This window comes from Lygodium microphyllum, chromosome 3 (genome assembly GCF_053477565.2).
Source record: "Lygodium microphyllum isolate KBCC chromosome 3, Lygodium_microphyllum_v1.1.10, whole genome shotgun sequence".
Lineage (NCBI taxonomy): Eukaryota > Viridiplantae > Streptophyta > Polypodiopsida > Schizaeales > Lygodiaceae > Lygodium > Lygodium microphyllum.
This window is the reverse complement of record NC_141137.1, coordinates 149,348,167-149,366,811: the sequence shown is the minus strand read 5'-3', so window position 1 is coordinate 149,366,811 and position 18,645 is coordinate 149,348,167. Positions and strand designations below refer to the sequence as shown.

Genomic DNA, 18,645 nt, shown 5'->3' with positions numbered 1-18,645 from the left:
CAGGTGTGTTCTTTCATGTCACACCACATCATGAGTGGTTTTTTGACTACAATGGTCGTGTATGTGGTGTTGTCTACATGGGGGATAACTGTGCATGTAAAATTGCAGGCATTGGCAGTGTGAAACTAGAATTTTAGCATGGCTCTGTGTTTGTTTTGCATAATGTGAGACATGTATCTCAGCTCAAGAAGAGCTTGATAAGCACAGGGCAACTAGATGATGAAGGCTATCACACCACCTTTGGGGATAGCAAGTGAAAAATTTATAAGGGCTCTCACATTGTTGCCAAGGGGTTGAAAAGTGATACTTTGTATCCTTTGCATGTATCTAGTGTGCGGAACCATGTAGTCACCATAACCGAGCAGCCAAGTGTTTCTTTGTGGCATAGCCGGTTGGGACACATGAGACAAACTGGAATGAAAGTGCTTTCTCGCTTGGGTTATTTGCCGTCTTTGAGGTATGCTGATTTTGAATAGTGTGATCATTGTATATATGGTAAACATACTCAAACCTTTACATAAAAAATCTCTCTAAAGTCTTCACCCTTAGAGTTGGTACATTTAGATGTATGTCAAATGCCAAGATGATCTCTTAGGGGGAAGAAGTACTTCATTACCTTTGTTGATAATGCCATACGCAAAGTATGGGTTTATCCAATCCGTCGCAAAGACGAGGCCTTGGATAAAATTTAAAAAATTCTTGGCACTTGTTGAAAATCGGACCAACAAGACATTAAAGTGCCTTCGCTCTAACAATGGTGGGGAATATGTGTCCAAAGCCTTTCGGGACTTTTGTGATAGCAAAGGGATTAAAAGGGGGCTCATTCCCTCTCATAATCCCCCCCAAAATGACATTGTAGAGCGTATGAATAGGACCATTCAAGGCAAGGTCCGTACAATGCTGTCACATACTGCTTTACCCCATGGATTTTGGGCAGAGGCTATTATGATAGCTGTATACTTGATTAATCGGTCACCAAATAGGTCGTTTGGTGAAGGGGGAAGGGGGGGGGGGGGTTCATCCCTCAAGAAGCATGGTCAAGCAAGCCACCTTTGTATGCTTACTTGAGAGTGTTTGGCTACGAGGTATTTGTGCACATTCGCAAGGAAGAATGCAACAAACTTGAGCCAAAGTCCTGTAAATGTATTTTCCTAGGATATGGTGATGAATGTGAGATGGGGTATCGATTATGGGATTTGAGAAAAGAAAAGTATTACGCAACAATGATGTCATCTTCCGGGAGGATCTCATGCACAAACAGCCCGAAAAGGGAGAAGAGGTCAAAAGGGTTGTATTCTGGGAGGATGTACCAATAGGACAGCAAAGAATTTCTATTAGGCAACATCAAATACTTGCTGTAAATATTCTTGAAAATGCAGGAAATGATGTTGAACATGATCAGTAAGATATTGCCCATGATGTATCAAAAATTCAGCAAGAACATGTGTCTTTAGAACAACTAGAACTAGCTTTGCAGCACGCTGAACCTGCAGTACAACAAGCTGTTAATGCAGATTTGTAGGCTGAACAACTAACAAATTTTGACCATTGGGTCCGTAGGTTGACTAGAGTGCAAAGCCAGCCAAATAGGTTCATTCCTGGTGTAAACTATGTGACTGATTATGTCATTAACAGATTATGGTGAGCCGTTATGCTTCTAGGAAGGAATGGACAGAAAGGATAGTAAGAAGTGACACAAAGCAATGCTGTCAGAGATGGAATCTCTTATGAAGAATGACGCTGGGATTTGGTGCACTTGCCAAAAGGGCAAAAATTGCTACTCTACAAATGGGTTTATAAAATGAAAGTCACTTTTGCTTCTCTGCCAAAGTACAAGGTATACAAGCAAGAACCTAGAATTGATTTTGATGAAATCTTTTCTCTTGAGTCAAAATGACTACTTTGCGGACCATCTTGGACTTGGTTGCATCTGAAGACATGGAACTCATACAGATGGATGTAAAAACCGCGTTCTTACATGGTGATCTGCACGAGGAGATCTATATGCAACAGCCTAAAGGTTTTGTCACAATAGGAAAAGAGCACATGGTATGTAAACTCAACAAGAGTTGTATGGGCTGAAGCAAGCACGACGAGAATGATATCATAAATTTCATACATTTATGCAATCTTAGAGATTTCATTGTTTTCAAGTTGATCATTACTTATACACCAAGAAGACAGTAGATGGTAGCCTTATTCTCTTGGTTTTGTATGTGGACGACATGCTGATTGTAGGTAAGGATGTTCATGCCTTGGACTCCTTGAAGTAGAGTTTACATAATAGCTTTGATACGAAGGATCTTGGTGAGGCCAATCATGCTCTTGGCATGCGTATACTTAGAGACATATTGAAAGGTCTTCTTTATCTGTCACAACAAGAGTATGTCATTAAGGTTTTGCAGTGTTTCAGTATGGAGGGGGGAAAGCCATTAGTGTACCATTGCCTCCATATGTGAAACTTACTGCAGATGATAGTCCTACATTTGATGATGGAAAGGTTGAAATGGCCAAGATACCTTATGCTTCAGTTGTTGGTAGCTTGATGTATGCTATGGTTGCTACATGTCTTGACATTGCATTTGCGGTGGGAGTGGTTAGCAGATACATGGTATATCCTAGCAAAAAGCATTGGGAAGCAGTGAAGGTTATCATGATATACCTTAAGGGCACAAAGGATTTGTGTATCTCCTTTGGTAAGCAGAAGTCATATGTTGTTGGTTTTACGGATATAGTCTATGCTGGCCATCCTGACTGTAGGAAGTCTACTTCAGGATATGTGTTCAGTTCACAGGTAGAGCAGTCTCTTGGATTTCTAGGCTGCAAGAGTGTGTTGCATTGTCTACTACAGAGGCAGAGTATGTGGCTACCATTGAGGCATGCAAAGAGGCTTTATGGCTCTCATGCCTTGTGAGAGAGCTTGGTATTACAAAGGCTTCTATCTTCCACTATGACAGTCAGAGTGCTATCATGCTAGCATGGAATCTTGTCCTTTACGTAAAGACAAAGCTCATACAGGTGAAGTATCACTTTATCAGGGATGTACTTGACAATAAGAGCATTGAGCTTATCAAGGTACATATAGATGATAACCTTGCAGACCTTCTCACGAAGGGTCTTCCAACAGAGCGATTTGCTCATTGCCGCCAGATGATGGGGGTTGGATAGTATATGTGTTCAGCTTTGTACATACACAGACTTAGTTGATTCTATTCTCTTTCTTTAGGCACGTTGCCTTTAGGTGGGAGGTTGTTAGGAATAAAGGCTTATTGTGCCTTTTTAGTACTCGGGTGTGAATGCATCCTTACACTCTTGTACTTTATATACTATCTAAACCTAAAAGGTGGTACATTCGCCATTGTACCAGATACCCATTGTGTCGTGCTTGCACTCTTGTGACTTACTCTTTTCTACTGCTCTCTGCGCAATATCTGACACTCTCAACCTCAGCTCACTCAATCTTGATCCAGGAGGCTCCAACGTGTGCAGGGATATAAACCAAGTCAATCTCCCTTGCATAATGCCTCTCTCTACCATAATGATAATGCATCTCAATGTGCTTAGTGCGAGCATGGAATACAAAGTTTTTCACAATTGCCATGGCACTTTAATTGTCAATATAGATAGAGGCGGGAGACAATTGTCCCATACTAAGATCACCAATAAGTGTCCGAGCCATATGCATTTCAATGTAGTCGTAAATGTTGTCATGTATTTAGTCTCACAGCTAGATGTGGCCACTATATATTGTTTCTTTCTTAGCCAAGAGATGTATGAATTACCAAGCATGAAACAATTACCACTAGTGGACACTTGGGTGTTAAAGCAACCAATCCAATCACTGTCTATAAATACATGCAAGTGAAAAGAATTGCCTTGAGGGTAGAAGAGTTCCGATGATTTAGTGTCTTTGAGATATCATAAGACATGTTGTAAGTGCTTGCCAATGCTAAGTCCCATGGATTTGTATGAAGCATGACAACTAAGAATCTCCAATCTGAATATCATGACGTATATTGCACAAGTACAAAAGAGAGCGAATAACTTGTTGGTAGAGAGGGAGATTAAAGAGATCTCCTGTATCCTTAAGTGGAAACTTGTCTCAAATGAAGTAGAGATTGGCTTGAAATCTTGCATCTAAAAATGCCCATGGAGTTGCCCATGTGAAGAAATACTAGGGTTTGTATTGAGGAAGCACGATATGTATGACCAAGATTGAAACATAAAGACTCAGACATAGATGAGTAAAACTCAAACCCTAAACATAAAACGCAAAACACAAAACACAAAATGTTAAAACTCAAACACAGAGAGAAGAAACTTTAAAGTGAATGAATGTTGTAAATGAATATAAGAGTGCACAAATTGCTCGAGGACACAACAATGCAGTGTTGAAGAGTGACATCCATCGTATTGAGCTAAAAATGCGTTAGCCTTAATTAAATAGTCCCAAAACATGCTTAATTAATGAAGAAAATATTTTATTTAAGAAAAACGTGATCTTACTGTGTCCCATATGCAAAACCCTAATTTGAGTGCCCTAAACATATGCATGCAATCCACCACTCTTCCTCAATCTCGTTTTTGCAGGTTTTAGGAGCCATAACTTTGTTACCGATACTGCGCTCGTGGAGGACATCGCGGTCAGAGCTTCCACAAATCACTTACCATCATTCGACGCTTGATTCTAGCCTTCTGCATGCGATTATTGTTGTCACCAGGCCTGTGGAGCTATTGCCTACTGTTGGATACTGTCACCACTTGTTTGTAGTTGTCAAGATTTTCTCTCTCCTTTGTATTTTGCGTTTACAGTTTTTAACTGTCGCCTGACATTCTCTCACCTCTAACATTTGCATTTGCATCTAACAAATGTCACCCAGTTTTTCTTTGTCATTAGGCACGTGCGTTTTTAGTCTCTCTCTTGCATTGTCGTTTGCATCAGATCCAGTCTTCCTTGGTTGTGTTTGCCAGTGTTCGACACTCGAAGGCTGCCTATGTTTCGATTAGGGATCTGTTCGGAGTACAACACACTCTACAACTCATAACCTCTACCTTGATTCCCAAGATACGAGAGTTCAAGATTTAGTATTCACTGTATAGTATGTTTGCTGCATGAATAATGCATATTTATTATTCATTCACGTTATTATTGATTGTGTTCATTATCTCTGAGTTACCCTAACCCTAACTGTATTTTGAGTTTATGAGTTTGTGCTTTGTCGCATGATTGTTTTCATGCTTTTTTGCATTTAGAGCATTTTTCCATATGGTATTAGAGTTGGGTACTCTCAAAGAAACCTTGGCCTTTGATCAGAAAGCTCATTCGTGAAAGCAAGAACAACAGAAGGGTGAGATGAGTTTGAACACATTCATGACACCACTCCAATCTCCACGGCCAAACATAGACAGAAATGATTAGGAATGGGCCTTCGAGCTTGCTATTATCCGATCTGACATGGGCGGAGAATCATCGGACTACCATGGAGTCGACAAACCATATTAAATTTTTGCTGCTAAGTATAATCTCATCCTTATGCATAGAGCTTTGCAAGAGGTTGAAGGTAAATCTAAGTTTTCTCCTTTAAATTCGGTGCACAGAACTAATGATTTTGCAAAACCTTTGTAATCTCCACTATGGATTAGCCACCGGCAAATGGAACTTGGCTCGGATTACACATCACTTTCATAATACTTCTTTTCTCCAATTCCAAGTGCAAATCTTATTATTTCAAGTTCTATGCCAACTGTTTCTATATTTTCTGTTGGATTAAAAGATGCTCATCAAGAAGGGACTCTTTAAAACAAACTTTGGTTTGTGAGTAATGAGGAACACAAGTATTTCTTCATGAACTGAAAACTAGGGAAGAAGCTAAAAGAAGAACTTGTAAGTATTTCTACCCTTCCTTTTCCTTCAAATGATTTATTTCTCATGGTCAAAATATGGAGTGGGTGTATCTTCATTTAGTGCATTTAATGGACAAAAAGAACCTACGATGTTTTCCACAACAACATCTATTCAAATGCATTTGGGCTTCCACTGATCTCTTCCTCATCTTCCATTGCATCTTTCTTTCCGTTTCCATTAAGTACACCACATTATCCACAACACACCACACACCACACCGGGGGGTTTTGCACATTTAAGCACGGCCTTTAAGACCTTTATATATGCATTTTTGGGTGGTATATCTGTGATAGAGGCTCAATCTTCCACACATACACTTTCAAGTTTTCCTTCTCCAAGGTATTCTTTGAGTAGGGATTGTTTGGTATCACAATTTGCCTCTATGGTATTACCTAGTGGACCATCCGATCATTCTATAGTGCCCTAGCTGACATTTGGACAAGGCTATCGTGTCCTAGCGCCTCCACCTACACCTATTCTATCATATGGACCTATGTTCGTTGCGGTACCTCCGCAGTAATCGACACTCATTCTGCATGAACAATCTATTTCTTCCTATCCATCTTTGCCCCCTCCTACTTCTTATCCACTACCACAATCCTATCCTCCATCTTATTGTATCTATTTCTCTTCTTAGACACCACCTATTGTATCATATGGACCTATGTTCGTTGCGGTACCTCCGCAGTAATCGACACTCATTCAGCATGAACAATCTATTTCTGCCTATCCATCTTTGCCCCCTCCTACTTCTTATCCACTACCACCTAGCCTCCATCTATCTATTCCTCTTCTTAGACACCTCATGTTTCTAGTTCCTCATCTGCCAACTATGTATTTAATAACAAGACTCGTTTCAATGGGTCAAACTACACCACTTAGTCAATTTTGATGAGGCATGTCTTAGACTCTTAGAATCTATGGGATTTAGCGCAGGGTTTAGAACCCCAAATTTGATTGTTGCCCTTGTTCCATACGAGTCGTTCGCTCATGGAAGGCTCGTAATGCCTCCACTGTTATCGAGCTTATCCAAGGCTTGTTGCCTAAGTTTCACTCTTAGCTTGAACATTTTGACTTAGCATCCGAGCATTGGGCACACTTGACTAATCGCTATGTCACTCGCGATAGGATCCATCACATCAATTTAGATCATGAGCTTCAAAATTTCAAAATTACTGACAATGATGACTTGAAAGTTAAGTGGCTGAGTATTGGTGTCTCCCTTGCTGAGTTCTCAATCATTGGGGCTTCTAAGTCCTTTGACGATTAGATTATCCCGTTTCTTAACAAGCTGCCAAGAAAATATTTCCATTTTGTGCAATAGGTGATTTCATAGCCTCAAATGCCTATATTTTATGAGTGTTAGTGTTAGGTGTTGTGTTAGCACGGTTGTTCGATGAATTTCATAATATGTCCTTGATAAAGGGGACTCTTCTTGCATTTTCTCAGAAGGCCAATAGGGCAAGGGCACACAAAACTCATATCGAAATCAAAATCAAAGTAGGGCTAGTAAATCCCAAGGAAACAATCAATCCACATCAAAACTGAGATGCCAAAATGTACCTAAAAAGAATAGGTATTGTAAACATTGTTAAAAGGTTGGTCATTATGACAATGAGTGTCGATCTAAGGCAAGAGGCACACAATCCAAATCCAAGAATCAAACCCCGCACCCTAGTTGGATAACCTTCAACAAGGAAAGCAGGGGTGGTGGTAACCCTCAATAGGGGCAGTGAAGAGGCCAGGACCCACATTGCCACCCATCCGTCGTCATAGTTGACGAACTACTAAACTCTAGAGGGTTTGTCTGATTAGTCTACAGAGATCCACATCGTCTCTTATAGAGACATCGAATGCGAGTCTTGTTCACATTTGCAAGTTGCCTCTTGATGAGATGCTTGCAAAGGCCCACTCATCATAGTTGAGCACGTTTGTATCTATTTGACTTGTGGACAGTGGAGCTTTCCATCACATGAATCCTAGAGCAGACATTTTTATTTCTTGAGCTCCTTCAACCGGGAGTTTGTGCGTAGGAAATAACTTCTCTATCATGATTTAGAACTAGGGTTGCGTTAGTTTTTCCATTGACCTGGGTCCAGATCTCGCTTCGCTAGATGATGTCTATCATGTTCCCAGCTTGGGGTAAACTTGTTGTCTGTTTAATAGCTTTGCCAGATAGGGTGATCGGTTTTCTTCATAGCAACCGTAGTCAAGGTTGTAGACTCTTAGATTGGTTTAGTGATTGTGCGCGCCAAGGCTTAGCTTAATGGTCTTTACCACATGACTCACTTTCTTACCGAGCCGACTGCTAATGATTTGGAGTTTCATCACTTCCATGCTTTAGCCACTACACGAAAGCCCACGGACTCTGAGCATCTTTGGCATTTTTGCTTAGGACATCTTGCTACGACTCTCTCTATGATTTGTTGCATGAGGGGATGCTTGAGGGCCTTCCATGTCTCAAACTATATTGAGAGGTCTATAAAGTATGTCAACTAGGTAAGCAACATCGTACATCATTTCCTCAGCAATCTATCGGTCGTGTTGCTGAACTCCTTAGGCTTATTTATGTAGATCTTTGTGGTCCCATATCCACTGCTGCCTTAAATGGTGCAATGTACATATGTGGATGATTTCTTCAAATATACATGGGTGTACTTTCTCAAGCACAAGTTTGATGCCTTTACTTATTTCAGTGTTTAGGTGCTGCTAGTTCACAACAAGATTGGTCGTCGTGTGGGTACTACGAGGAGTGATTTTGATGGTGAGTTTATCTCCCATAAGTTTTCTGAGTTTCTACAGGAGCAGGGAATTTCACGCCAACTCACATGTACTAACTCCCCTGTCTGTCCAAAATGGAGTCGTAGAGTGTAGGAACCGAACTCTCCTAAATATGACACGCTCTATGATGTTCACAATAGAGCTCTTTGAGCACCTTTGGATTGAGCCAGTTAATTCTTCACTTTACATCCTTCGACCGCGGCGGTCTTTAAAAAAACTTTGTACGAGGCATTCTTTGACTCTCGATTTGTTATTGCTCACTTTAGAGTTTTTAGTAGTGGTGCTTGTATACACACTCCTATTGATAAGATAGGAAATCTAGCCCCTCAAGCATATCTCTTGATTTTTGTGGGCTATTCTTCTGAAGTAAAAGCCTATCGTTTGTTTGATCTTCGGATAAACAAGGTGATTATTAGGAGAGATGTCGTCTTTGATGAGAAGGATATTGTGCAGTTCTCTACATTAGACTCTTCGTCCTCTCCTTCACCCATTTTATCTGAGATCGTGGCTACGGAGCCGGGTCTACTGCTCGCTCCTGACCTTCCTATAGAAACTTTAGCTCCTAGGCCTTCTCTGCGAGGCCCCTTACATCGCTGGTATCAGCAGACCATGCAGAATTCAAGAATTCTTTCATTGGATCCTACTTGGAGGGCCCTAGAATGCTTGCTTGGCTCACCCCTCATGCTTCATATGCATCGTTGTTTACAGTCGATTATATTACACATTCTAAGTTGGACAGTTGGCAAGAGACTCTCAGGACCCTCTATGGTATGAGGCCATGGAAAAAGAACTGGACAATATTAATTAGAACAGACTTGGACCCTGGTGGATTGTCCTCGTTATAAAAGGTCATTGGGACAAAGTGGATTTTTAGGACTAAGCTAAAGATTGATGGTACTTTAGACGAATACAAGGCTCACCTTGTAGTGTAAGGTTCCAAGTAAAAGTATGGCACCGACTAAGAAGAAACTTTCGCATCTATTGCTTGGTTGACATTATTTTGTTCGTTGGTTGTGCTCGTCGCTCACCACAGTTGGTCAATCTATCGGATGGATGTCAAAAGTGCATTTTTGAATGATTATTTAGAGGAAGTCTATGTGGAGCAACCTCCTAGCTTTTGTTCCACTAATCGGATTGACAAGGCATTTCGCTTTTCGAAAGCTCTTTATGGATTGAAGCAAGCGTTTAGATCTTAGTACTAGAGGATGGACAAGTTCTTACGAACTCATGGATACCATTCTATCCCCTATGATCCAAATCTATACATGCCTATCAGTAGCGCGGGGTCAACTATATCCTGCTTTATGTTGATCATATACTACTTACTAACTTAGATTTTGTAGCTCTTGCAGAAATTAAGACACAACTTTGTGCTACCTTCGAGATGACAAATTTAGGGTGGTTGTTCTATTTCTTGGAGATGGAGATTCTTAGATTTGTGGGAAGTATTTTTCTGTCACAATAGAAGTATGCCCTACAGCTGGTGGAACAGTATTGTACTAATCAAACACGACCAATGGCCACACCTCTAGATCCCACTGTCCATCTATACAAGGATACCTCGGGTTCTTTTTTTAATGCTCATACCTATTGTTTTGTTAGAAAGAAATTACTTTGGTTAATTTATACTAGGCTAGATCTTGCATGCTCAGTTAGTTTGCATAGTCAATATTTTAATGCACCTAGAATATCTCATTGGACTGCTTGTCTTCGTGTGTTAAGATATTTAAGGTGTACCTATAATTTTGGACTAACTTATGGACATGGTTTATGCTTGCAAGGGTACACTAATTTTGACTGAGGAAGAAATCGTGACACTCCATGTTCTCATGGAGGCTATTTGTACACCTTGTGTACGGTAGCCATCTCTTAGGCTCGCTGTAAGTAAGAGACAATGACGGCTTCCATGATTGAGATAGAGTATTGGGCTATCTTCAATGGCACTACGGAGGCCATCTATTTAAGAAACTTGTTGGCTGTACTTTAGTTTTCTTGTGAGTCACTTATAGTTGTCTACTGCGATAACCACAGTGCCATTGCCCTTGCGGGCAATCCTATCATTTTCTCTCAGACATGGCACGTGGTGGTTCACTATCATTTCACTATCATTTCACTAGAGAGCAGGTTGAGCTAGACACCATTTGCGTAGAGTTTGTGCCGCCCAGCAATAATTTTGTAGATATTTTAACCAAGGCGATTAATCGACCGATTCTACAGTATCTTCTATCACGGATTTGCTTGGGTATACTCTCCTCTATTTCTTCAGATTGATGGGGAGAGGGTGCTTCTCTCTTACTTCCCCTTCTTGTTTGAGAGGGGGTGGTTTTCTACTTTTGATAGTGATAGTGATAATGTTTAGAGCTTTTCACTTTCAGATATTTATTTATTATGTATTGTATATTATGGATATTTGTAACTTCATCCGCACTGTCAGGATGCCATGATTGTAAAAGGGTGCTTGGAAAAGTGAACAAATCCCTTGCGAGGGTATTGTTCAAGTGGCACCGTTGCATCGGATTTTGTATGAGTATGAATCTTTGCATTCCCCTTTGCATTACCCCATGTATAGGCATTTTGTTAATGTAAACATACATCTATGCGTATTTATCCCTTTTCGGTTACTCTTGGAGCGGTTGACTCTGGATCCACTGTATTTGTGGCATTGCACATGGCAATCTTCGAAGGCACTCTTTCTCTATGTTTGTATGTTGGCTTTGCTTGTCTTGCTCGTATCTCTGTTTTGCCTTTCTCTTTACTTACTCTCAATATGATTGATGTACATACACATTTAGAAATCCCTAGGCACTTATCCTAGTAGTGTGTGGGATTGTTTTGCTTGTTATACGAAGATAGTCGAGCCTTTCATTCTTATTTTTCCGTTCTTCGAGGCACAATGACTCAATAAAACGAAAATTGATTTGATTTCTTCACTTAATGCTAAATCTTTTAAATACATCGCACGAAGAGTCCTCACTCCCCCCTTCCTTGCTCCTCCCAAAATAAAAAATAAAAAATAAAAAGTCCATTGATGATTCTATTCGGCTTTCTAGGACTTGGTAGGCCCCTAGATAATTGACGTGCACCCTTGGTCCAATACCCTGGTCTCTTTGGGGTGATTACTTGGGCTTCCTCGGTAAGATAACCATCGCCTCTATAGTCTTTGTAGGTCACTGGTGGCTAATGTACACCCTTTGCCTGATGCCGTGGTTGCTTTGGGGTGAGATGCCTTAGGGTAAAAGAATATATTTGTTTAGGGCTTATTTCTCATGGCTCTGTTTGGGCTTGAGAGGAGATGTTGAGCTGAAAATGCAATAGCCTGACCTAAGCAAACCAAAACATGTTTAATTAATTTAAAATACCTTTTATTTAAAGAAAAACGCGATCTTAGAGAGTTACTGTGTCTCGTATGCAAAATCCTAATTTGCGTCTCCCAAACTTTCCATAAATATGCATACAGCCCACCACTCTTCCTCAATCTCGTTTTTGTAGATTTCAAGAGCCACAACTCCATTGTCCACACCCTGTTCGCGAAGGACATCATAGTTAGAGCTTCCACTAGCCACTTGTCATTATTTAGTGCTTGATTTCAAGCTTCTGCACGTGGTTGCTATTGTCACTAGGCCTGTGGAGATGCTGCCTATTGTTGGAAGCTATTGCCTACTGCTGGATGCTGTCGCCACCTGCTGTCTGCAGTCGCCAATACTTTCTCTCCTTTGAATGTTGTGTTTGCAGTATTAGACTCCTACCTGATATTCTCTTACCTTTGACATTTATGTTTGCATTTAACAGTAGTTGCCTAGTTTTTCTCTCTCCTTAGGTACGTGATCTCTCTCTCTCTCTCTCTCTCTCTCTCTCTCTCTCTCTCTCTCTCTCTCTCTCTTTTGCATTGCTGTCTGCATTAGGTCCAACCTTCCTTGGCTGTATTCCTAGTGTTTGACACTTGGAGGTTTCCTTTGTTGTGATTCGGGATGTGTTCAGAGATACAAGAGTTCGAGGTTTAGTAATCATTGCATAGTGTGTTTGCTACATGAGCACTATATATTCATTATTCATTCACTTTATTATATATTGTGTCCATTGTCTCTAAGTTACCGTAACCCTAACCCTAACTCTGTAATAAGTTTATTAGTTTGTGCTTTGTCATATAATTGGTTTTATGCTTTTTTGTGTTTAGAACATTTCTTCACACATCGGGATGGATCCCAAGTGTTTTGACCACCAGTTGGAGTACGGAAAACAAGAAAAACACCAAACCTTGATCACGAGCATCAAGGAATTGAGGTGACAACAGGAGAGGTGTTTGTTGATGTAGACGGCCTGTTAAATAACAAAAACGTAGGTATTGCAGTAGTCGTGCAGTGGGCGAGATGGTAGAAGCTTGTTGCTTGGCACTAGATACTGAAAACGTAGGCTGATTAGGTGCTACAATGAGGCAGCAGATGGAGATCTCCAAACAACAGGGTGATGGCTGAAAACAAGCTTCTTAGAGATGGATAAAGATGGGCCATAGTTGATGATGACTGGACAGCAAATGGCGGTGGCTGATGGCTGACATCTACACGGTAGAGTGAGAAACCTACACCAAAGGATGAGGTTGAAAGGTGGGCCGCCTGTTTATTTATAGATGTTGAAGGGTGCCCAAAAAATTAGGTTTTGAGGGACCATTGAAACTCTCTCGAACTGTGCACCAATTTTGCATTTTTCATTAATTAGGCATCTTTTGGGCAAACAATGCCTCTGCCAAGTGGATTGTATGCCAAGATAGTAGTGCAAATAGCCATGATCAATAACATCAAATCAATGTTGTTATTCAGTCTTGAAGGCTGCAATATGCGTCTCATGGGGTCCAATCAATAACAACTGTCCACATAAAGGATGAGAATTAAGAGATTATCTCCATTCATACAAACATAGAGCATGCTTTCTATGTGTGAGCTATTAAAACCAAGAGCAATCAAATGAGCATGTACCTCGTACTATTCCCTAGGTGCTTATTTCAAACCATACAAGGCCTTATGCAGCTGATGTACCTTGCCCTCTGACCTTTATTGAACAAAGCAAAGAGGTCGTGTGACAGGGAAGTGCTCATTTAGATCACCATTCAAAAAGGCAGTCTTTACTCTCAATCGATACACATGCAATCAGAGTGAGCAGCCAATGCAATGATACTATAAATGGTTGTCATACATGAAGTGGGGGTCAAAGATCTCATCATAGTTAATCCCATGTTGTTGGGCAGACCCTTTGGTAGCAAGCCTTGCCTTATAGCACTCAATGCTACTACCAAATTTGTATTTAATATTATAAACCCACTTTGTGCCTATAGCATGCTTACCAAGAGGCAAGTCACATAGCTCCTTGTGCTGAAGGTCATATCCATTAATGTGTGAATGGCAAAATGAAACTACAATCCATAAGGTACTATTGTACCATACCCAAAGTGGGTGTTCATGGAATGAAACCCTTCTCTAGCTAGAAGGTAAAGAGTGCTTGTGGATAAGGGAGGGCTCACATGAGAATAATAGAGGAACACATAAGTGTAACAAATTCTCATTCTTTATGTGGATGATACACTTGGTATTGGGAATAATATTGATGAAATTGCAGCCTTCAAGCATGATCTGCGGTATGCACATTTTCTGTGATAGATCTTGGTTTACTTCCTTATTATTTGGGCATTCAATTCAACACCATTGAGGGGGAAAATTACTACAACAAATCCGAGTATATTGGACAACTTCTACAACACATTTAGTTTTGCGGCTTGTAAGCAATATCTACTCCCTTAGAACTTGATTTTCAATTCTCCTTTGCCACTAAGAAATTGTTTGAATCCACTCTTTATCAAGAGGCTGTTGGATGTCTTATTTATTTACATCACACTAGTCCGATTCAAATTGCCACAATTGGGGGGTATTATTATGAAAAATCCAAATATATTGGATAGCTTTGACAACGCTTTCAATTTTAGGACTGTAAGTCAGTGTCTACTCCCTTGGAGCATGGTTTTGAATTCTCCTTTGCTAATGGCAGTGGATTGTTTGATACCACCCTTTATCAACAAGATCTTGGATGTTTTATTAATGCAAGTCCCAATCTCCAGTCTGCAGTCTCCCAATTGAGAAGATTTATGCACCTAGGTAGTGAAGTGCGTCTTCAAATACCTCAAAGGCATGTAGGATCCATGCCTTTTCTACAAGGCTGAATATTCACATGTTATACATGGATTTATAGATGGTGATTAGGCTAGTTGCATAGACATTTGTATCTTTAACAATCATATCTTTAACAATGGCAAGTGTTTCATTCTATGTACTTCTCTTATTTCTTCGTTCAGCAAGAAACAGACCACAATTGCTACTGTAGTTGTGAAGCTGAGTACTATGAGCAATGCTTATGACTATTTTGGTGTGTGTTTGGCTTTGCAAGTTACTTGCAGACCTTCATGTTCACAAGATAGCTCTGACACTCCTGTATGTTGACTGTCTCAAAGCTTTGGCCATTGCATATAGAATCCAACCTTACATGCTTGTATGAAGCTTATTGAGGTGCATTTGCTTTATGTTTGTGAGTGCATGACAGCAGGACATGTTTAGTTATGTACCCATTGAAATCACCTTGGCAGATCGTTTTACAAAGCCTCTTCCTCAACCAAAGTTTTAGGCTTCCAATAAGCGTTGAAGTTGATCCCTTTTGTCACATGATCTCTTGTTCTTTGTACTGTCATAGGCTTCAACTTTCTATACTTGCAACCATGACCATATGTTTCTAGATTTGTCAGCCCATACATGGGCTACCCATTGATGGTCTTTTTCCCATGGTTTTGGCTTCCTAGCTATACTTAACTGCCACTTACAATTACGACATTTAGTATACCTAAAACACTCAAGGCTAGGGTTTCCTTGGATACTTAGTACAGTTAGTCCTATTAGTCATAGGCATTTCTTATTTAAGGACATTTTTATGCATTTTAGCACATGCATTGTGGACACACATGATGACTCCACACAAATTTACGTGATAGGGCTTTTGATCTTAGTGTTGCTAGTTTGTTTATCCTAATTAATAATCCTACCATTATGAAGTCGACATTTGAAAGTCTCTTCTAGCCCTATGATATCACATTTCTTTGTTCCAAACATGCCAAAGGTTGTGAATAGGGACTGTTTGTCTGTTGTGATAGATTATATTTATTACAATAAGTTCATCAAGTGAGTCGTTGCACCCTTGCATAATGACTTGCTAATGAAAAGGGTTTGATGGAACTTGGGTAAAGTGTTTAGTTGAAGAGGGGATTGTGATGTGGGATGGGTGCATCAAGGCAATATGGATTTCTGGTTCGTGGGTGAAAGCAAGTTTCTTGGGTGTTTGTTGATCACAAGCTTTTAACTAGTCTTTGTGTGTCGCAAGGCAGTGGGGCTTGAGGGTCAGGCCAGCATAGGCATAGCTCCTAGTGAACTACTCTTGGTGATAAAAGCAGTGATCAAGGCAGTTGACAGAATGTGGAAATTGGCGGGCTTGGTCATGTGGTAGTTCCACCCATGTTTTGCTACCACAACCAAATTATCTTTTTAAACTGATGTCATTGACAATCCAAATATCTTTTAGCTATCCTTAACCGAAACCACGATGGTCAGTAGGCTAACATTTATAATTCCTGTACCATGCATGATGTTTCACCTGTTTAGTATTTGTATCCATTTTAGCCATGCCTTTGACACCCCTATTAAAGAGCTGCCCATGTGCTATTTACTCTACCCTGGATCAAGCAATAACATTTCTTTCAGAACATTCTCCTCAGGAAAGCTTTTTGGATGACCAAATTGAAGTAGCCCAAGGGATTATGATGTTTGCTCCTCTATGGAGCAAGCCTCATGGGTTGCTTGGTGGGTGACATTTTGTGAAATTACTGTTTCCGTGGAATAAGGTCTAGACTTCTGGATGTTCAGTATGCCACTGGTTTTATTGCCTTGTGACATTTTGTGAAATTACTGTTTCTGTGGAATAAGCTCTAGACTTCTGAGTGTTCAGTATGCGACTGGTTTTATTGCCTAACACTGGACATACACAAATTTTAACATATGCCAGCCATATTATGGTCTATCTGAAGGTATATGTGTAGTTGTTTTTGCTGACTGAATAAAGTTTCAAAATGTAGCTACGCCTCACCAGACCAAACCGGATAGAAACTTGGAAGTATGACACTTCAATAGCATGTTGAGCCTAAAGGTGCTCTCTGCGATGGCAAGTATTTGTTCAGATGAATAGCAGAGCAGTGTCAATTTGTCACAAAGAAAGCCTACCTCTTTTGCTCACCTTGATGAGATAATAAGTCTGACAAATTCAGGATTGATGACATTCTTTGGGTTGTCCAGGCATGTCAGAGGATTGTAGCTGGAAGTAAATGTTGAAACCCCTATGCAGTTTACTGCTTATCAGCAATGTCGTTAAAGAACTTCCTTTGTGTCAAACTGATGAGTTGTGTTTAAACTAGCTCTGAATGATCTTCTGATTGCAGCCATAATACATTCCCAAGTAATCTGAGACATGGCTCACTATTAAAGGCTCATAAGTCTTTGATACGTGCACTGTCACTGCAAGCCGTTACAACTGACAATGGATCTGAAGGGAGCAGGTCACCTGGGTCCTCATCTTCTGTGGAATATGCTGGTATTTTTCAGGCAGAGGAAGGTGCCAGACGCTCTCTGCTCTATTATGTTCAAGTGCTTTACACTAATGCCAAGACTCAAATTATTCCTTCTTCTGCCAAAGATGTAGAAAGCCTAGATGCAAGGCAGGTGATTGAACATGTAAAAGGTAGCAGACTTAAGACTATTGCTGTGCAGTGGTGGAAGCAAACTCAACCATGGGTGAAGTGGCCTTCTGCAGTTTTGTAAGTACTTTTTACCCCTTTTAAATGGATATAAGTAGGCAGCAAGTGTATGAGAGGTTTGCTGTTTGTGTAGCCTAAGGTTTCTGCCATTTTAAACTACGATGGAATATTTTCAAAGTGGTGTGCCCAGTTAAATAGTTACAAGTTTTTTTTTTCTTAACTTGAAGCTGAATTTGTGCCTGACATTTGTGCATTGAAATGTGGCAGCCTGGTCTGGTTTCTGATTATCACCACAGTGTATGGTCCATCAGTGACGAGAGATTTATTACCACTCTGGATTTTTGGACCCATAGCTGCTGGTTTGATCATCAAAGGCAGCATACAGATGTATTCTTGGGGTGTACGATGGGTGGAAGAGAAGAAAGTGAAAGCCCGTTGCTTGCATGTATTTGAGGAAGTCAAGACAGGTCAATTGCCTGGTTATATAGTTCAATCTATGAGCTCAAAGTGTAAGGAGCTAATTGTGATTATTCAAAAGAAGAAATCAGCAGCTGTGCATTATGTCAAAAGTGGTCAGATTTTCGTTACTTTGAAGCAGTATTTGAAGATGAAATTGGTAGAGTTCTGGGAAGTAATTGTTGACAAGTATGAGGATTTAAGGCTGTACTATCTCTATCTGGAAAGGAAGTTAAAAAATATTATCTAGTTTGTGGTGAAGTTCAATCCTTGGCTATACCATCAGATGTATTGCATGTTGTTAGTGATGGCTTTGCTGCTATCTGCTCTGTGGAAAAAAGGGTTCATTGTGTTGGGTTATCAAGGGGTTTTGAAACACAAGTCAGTAACAGTTATTTGGAGGAGTGTGATGGAAAGATGCTTAGAGCCTTTCCAACTTTGGTCTGATTCGTTGGAAATGCTGGTGGATATGCAAGTTGGAGAGTCAGAAGCAAAACTTGAGTTGCCATACCTTGTGGTACTTCCCTCTATAAGTAACAAGAAAAGAGGCCCACTGCAATTTTGTAAGAACACATAGGTGCAATGCAATTACATTATAAATGTAGAAATAACACTTTGACTTGTCCAGGAAAATGTAGGTCACAATCTGTTTCTGACTCGGTAAAAATTG

The 18,645-nt window shown here is 40.3% G+C and overlaps 1 protein-coding gene across 2 annotated transcripts in view; it reads left to right on the top strand.

Moving 5' to 3' along the window:
- EMB2759 (embryo defective 2759) overlaps window positions 1–18,331 on the top strand; it is a 70,411-nt gene extending 52,080 nt beyond the window's left edge. Inside the window, exons 4-6 of one of the 2 annotated variants that reach the window (XM_087674897.1) lie at window positions 17,205–17,377; window positions 17,459–17,579; window positions 17,787–18,331. In XM_087674897.1, the coding sequence (XP_087531023.1) occupies window positions 17,205–17,377; window positions 17,459–17,579; window positions 17,787–18,225 (733 nt within the window). In that variant the 3' untranslated portion in view covers window positions 18,226–18,331. Of the gene's footprint in view, window positions 1–17,204; window positions 17,580–17,786 lie in introns of both variants that reach the window. The other variant, XM_087674896.1, reaches the window with a different exon arrangement.
- Window positions 18,332–18,645: the final 314 nt, after the last annotated feature.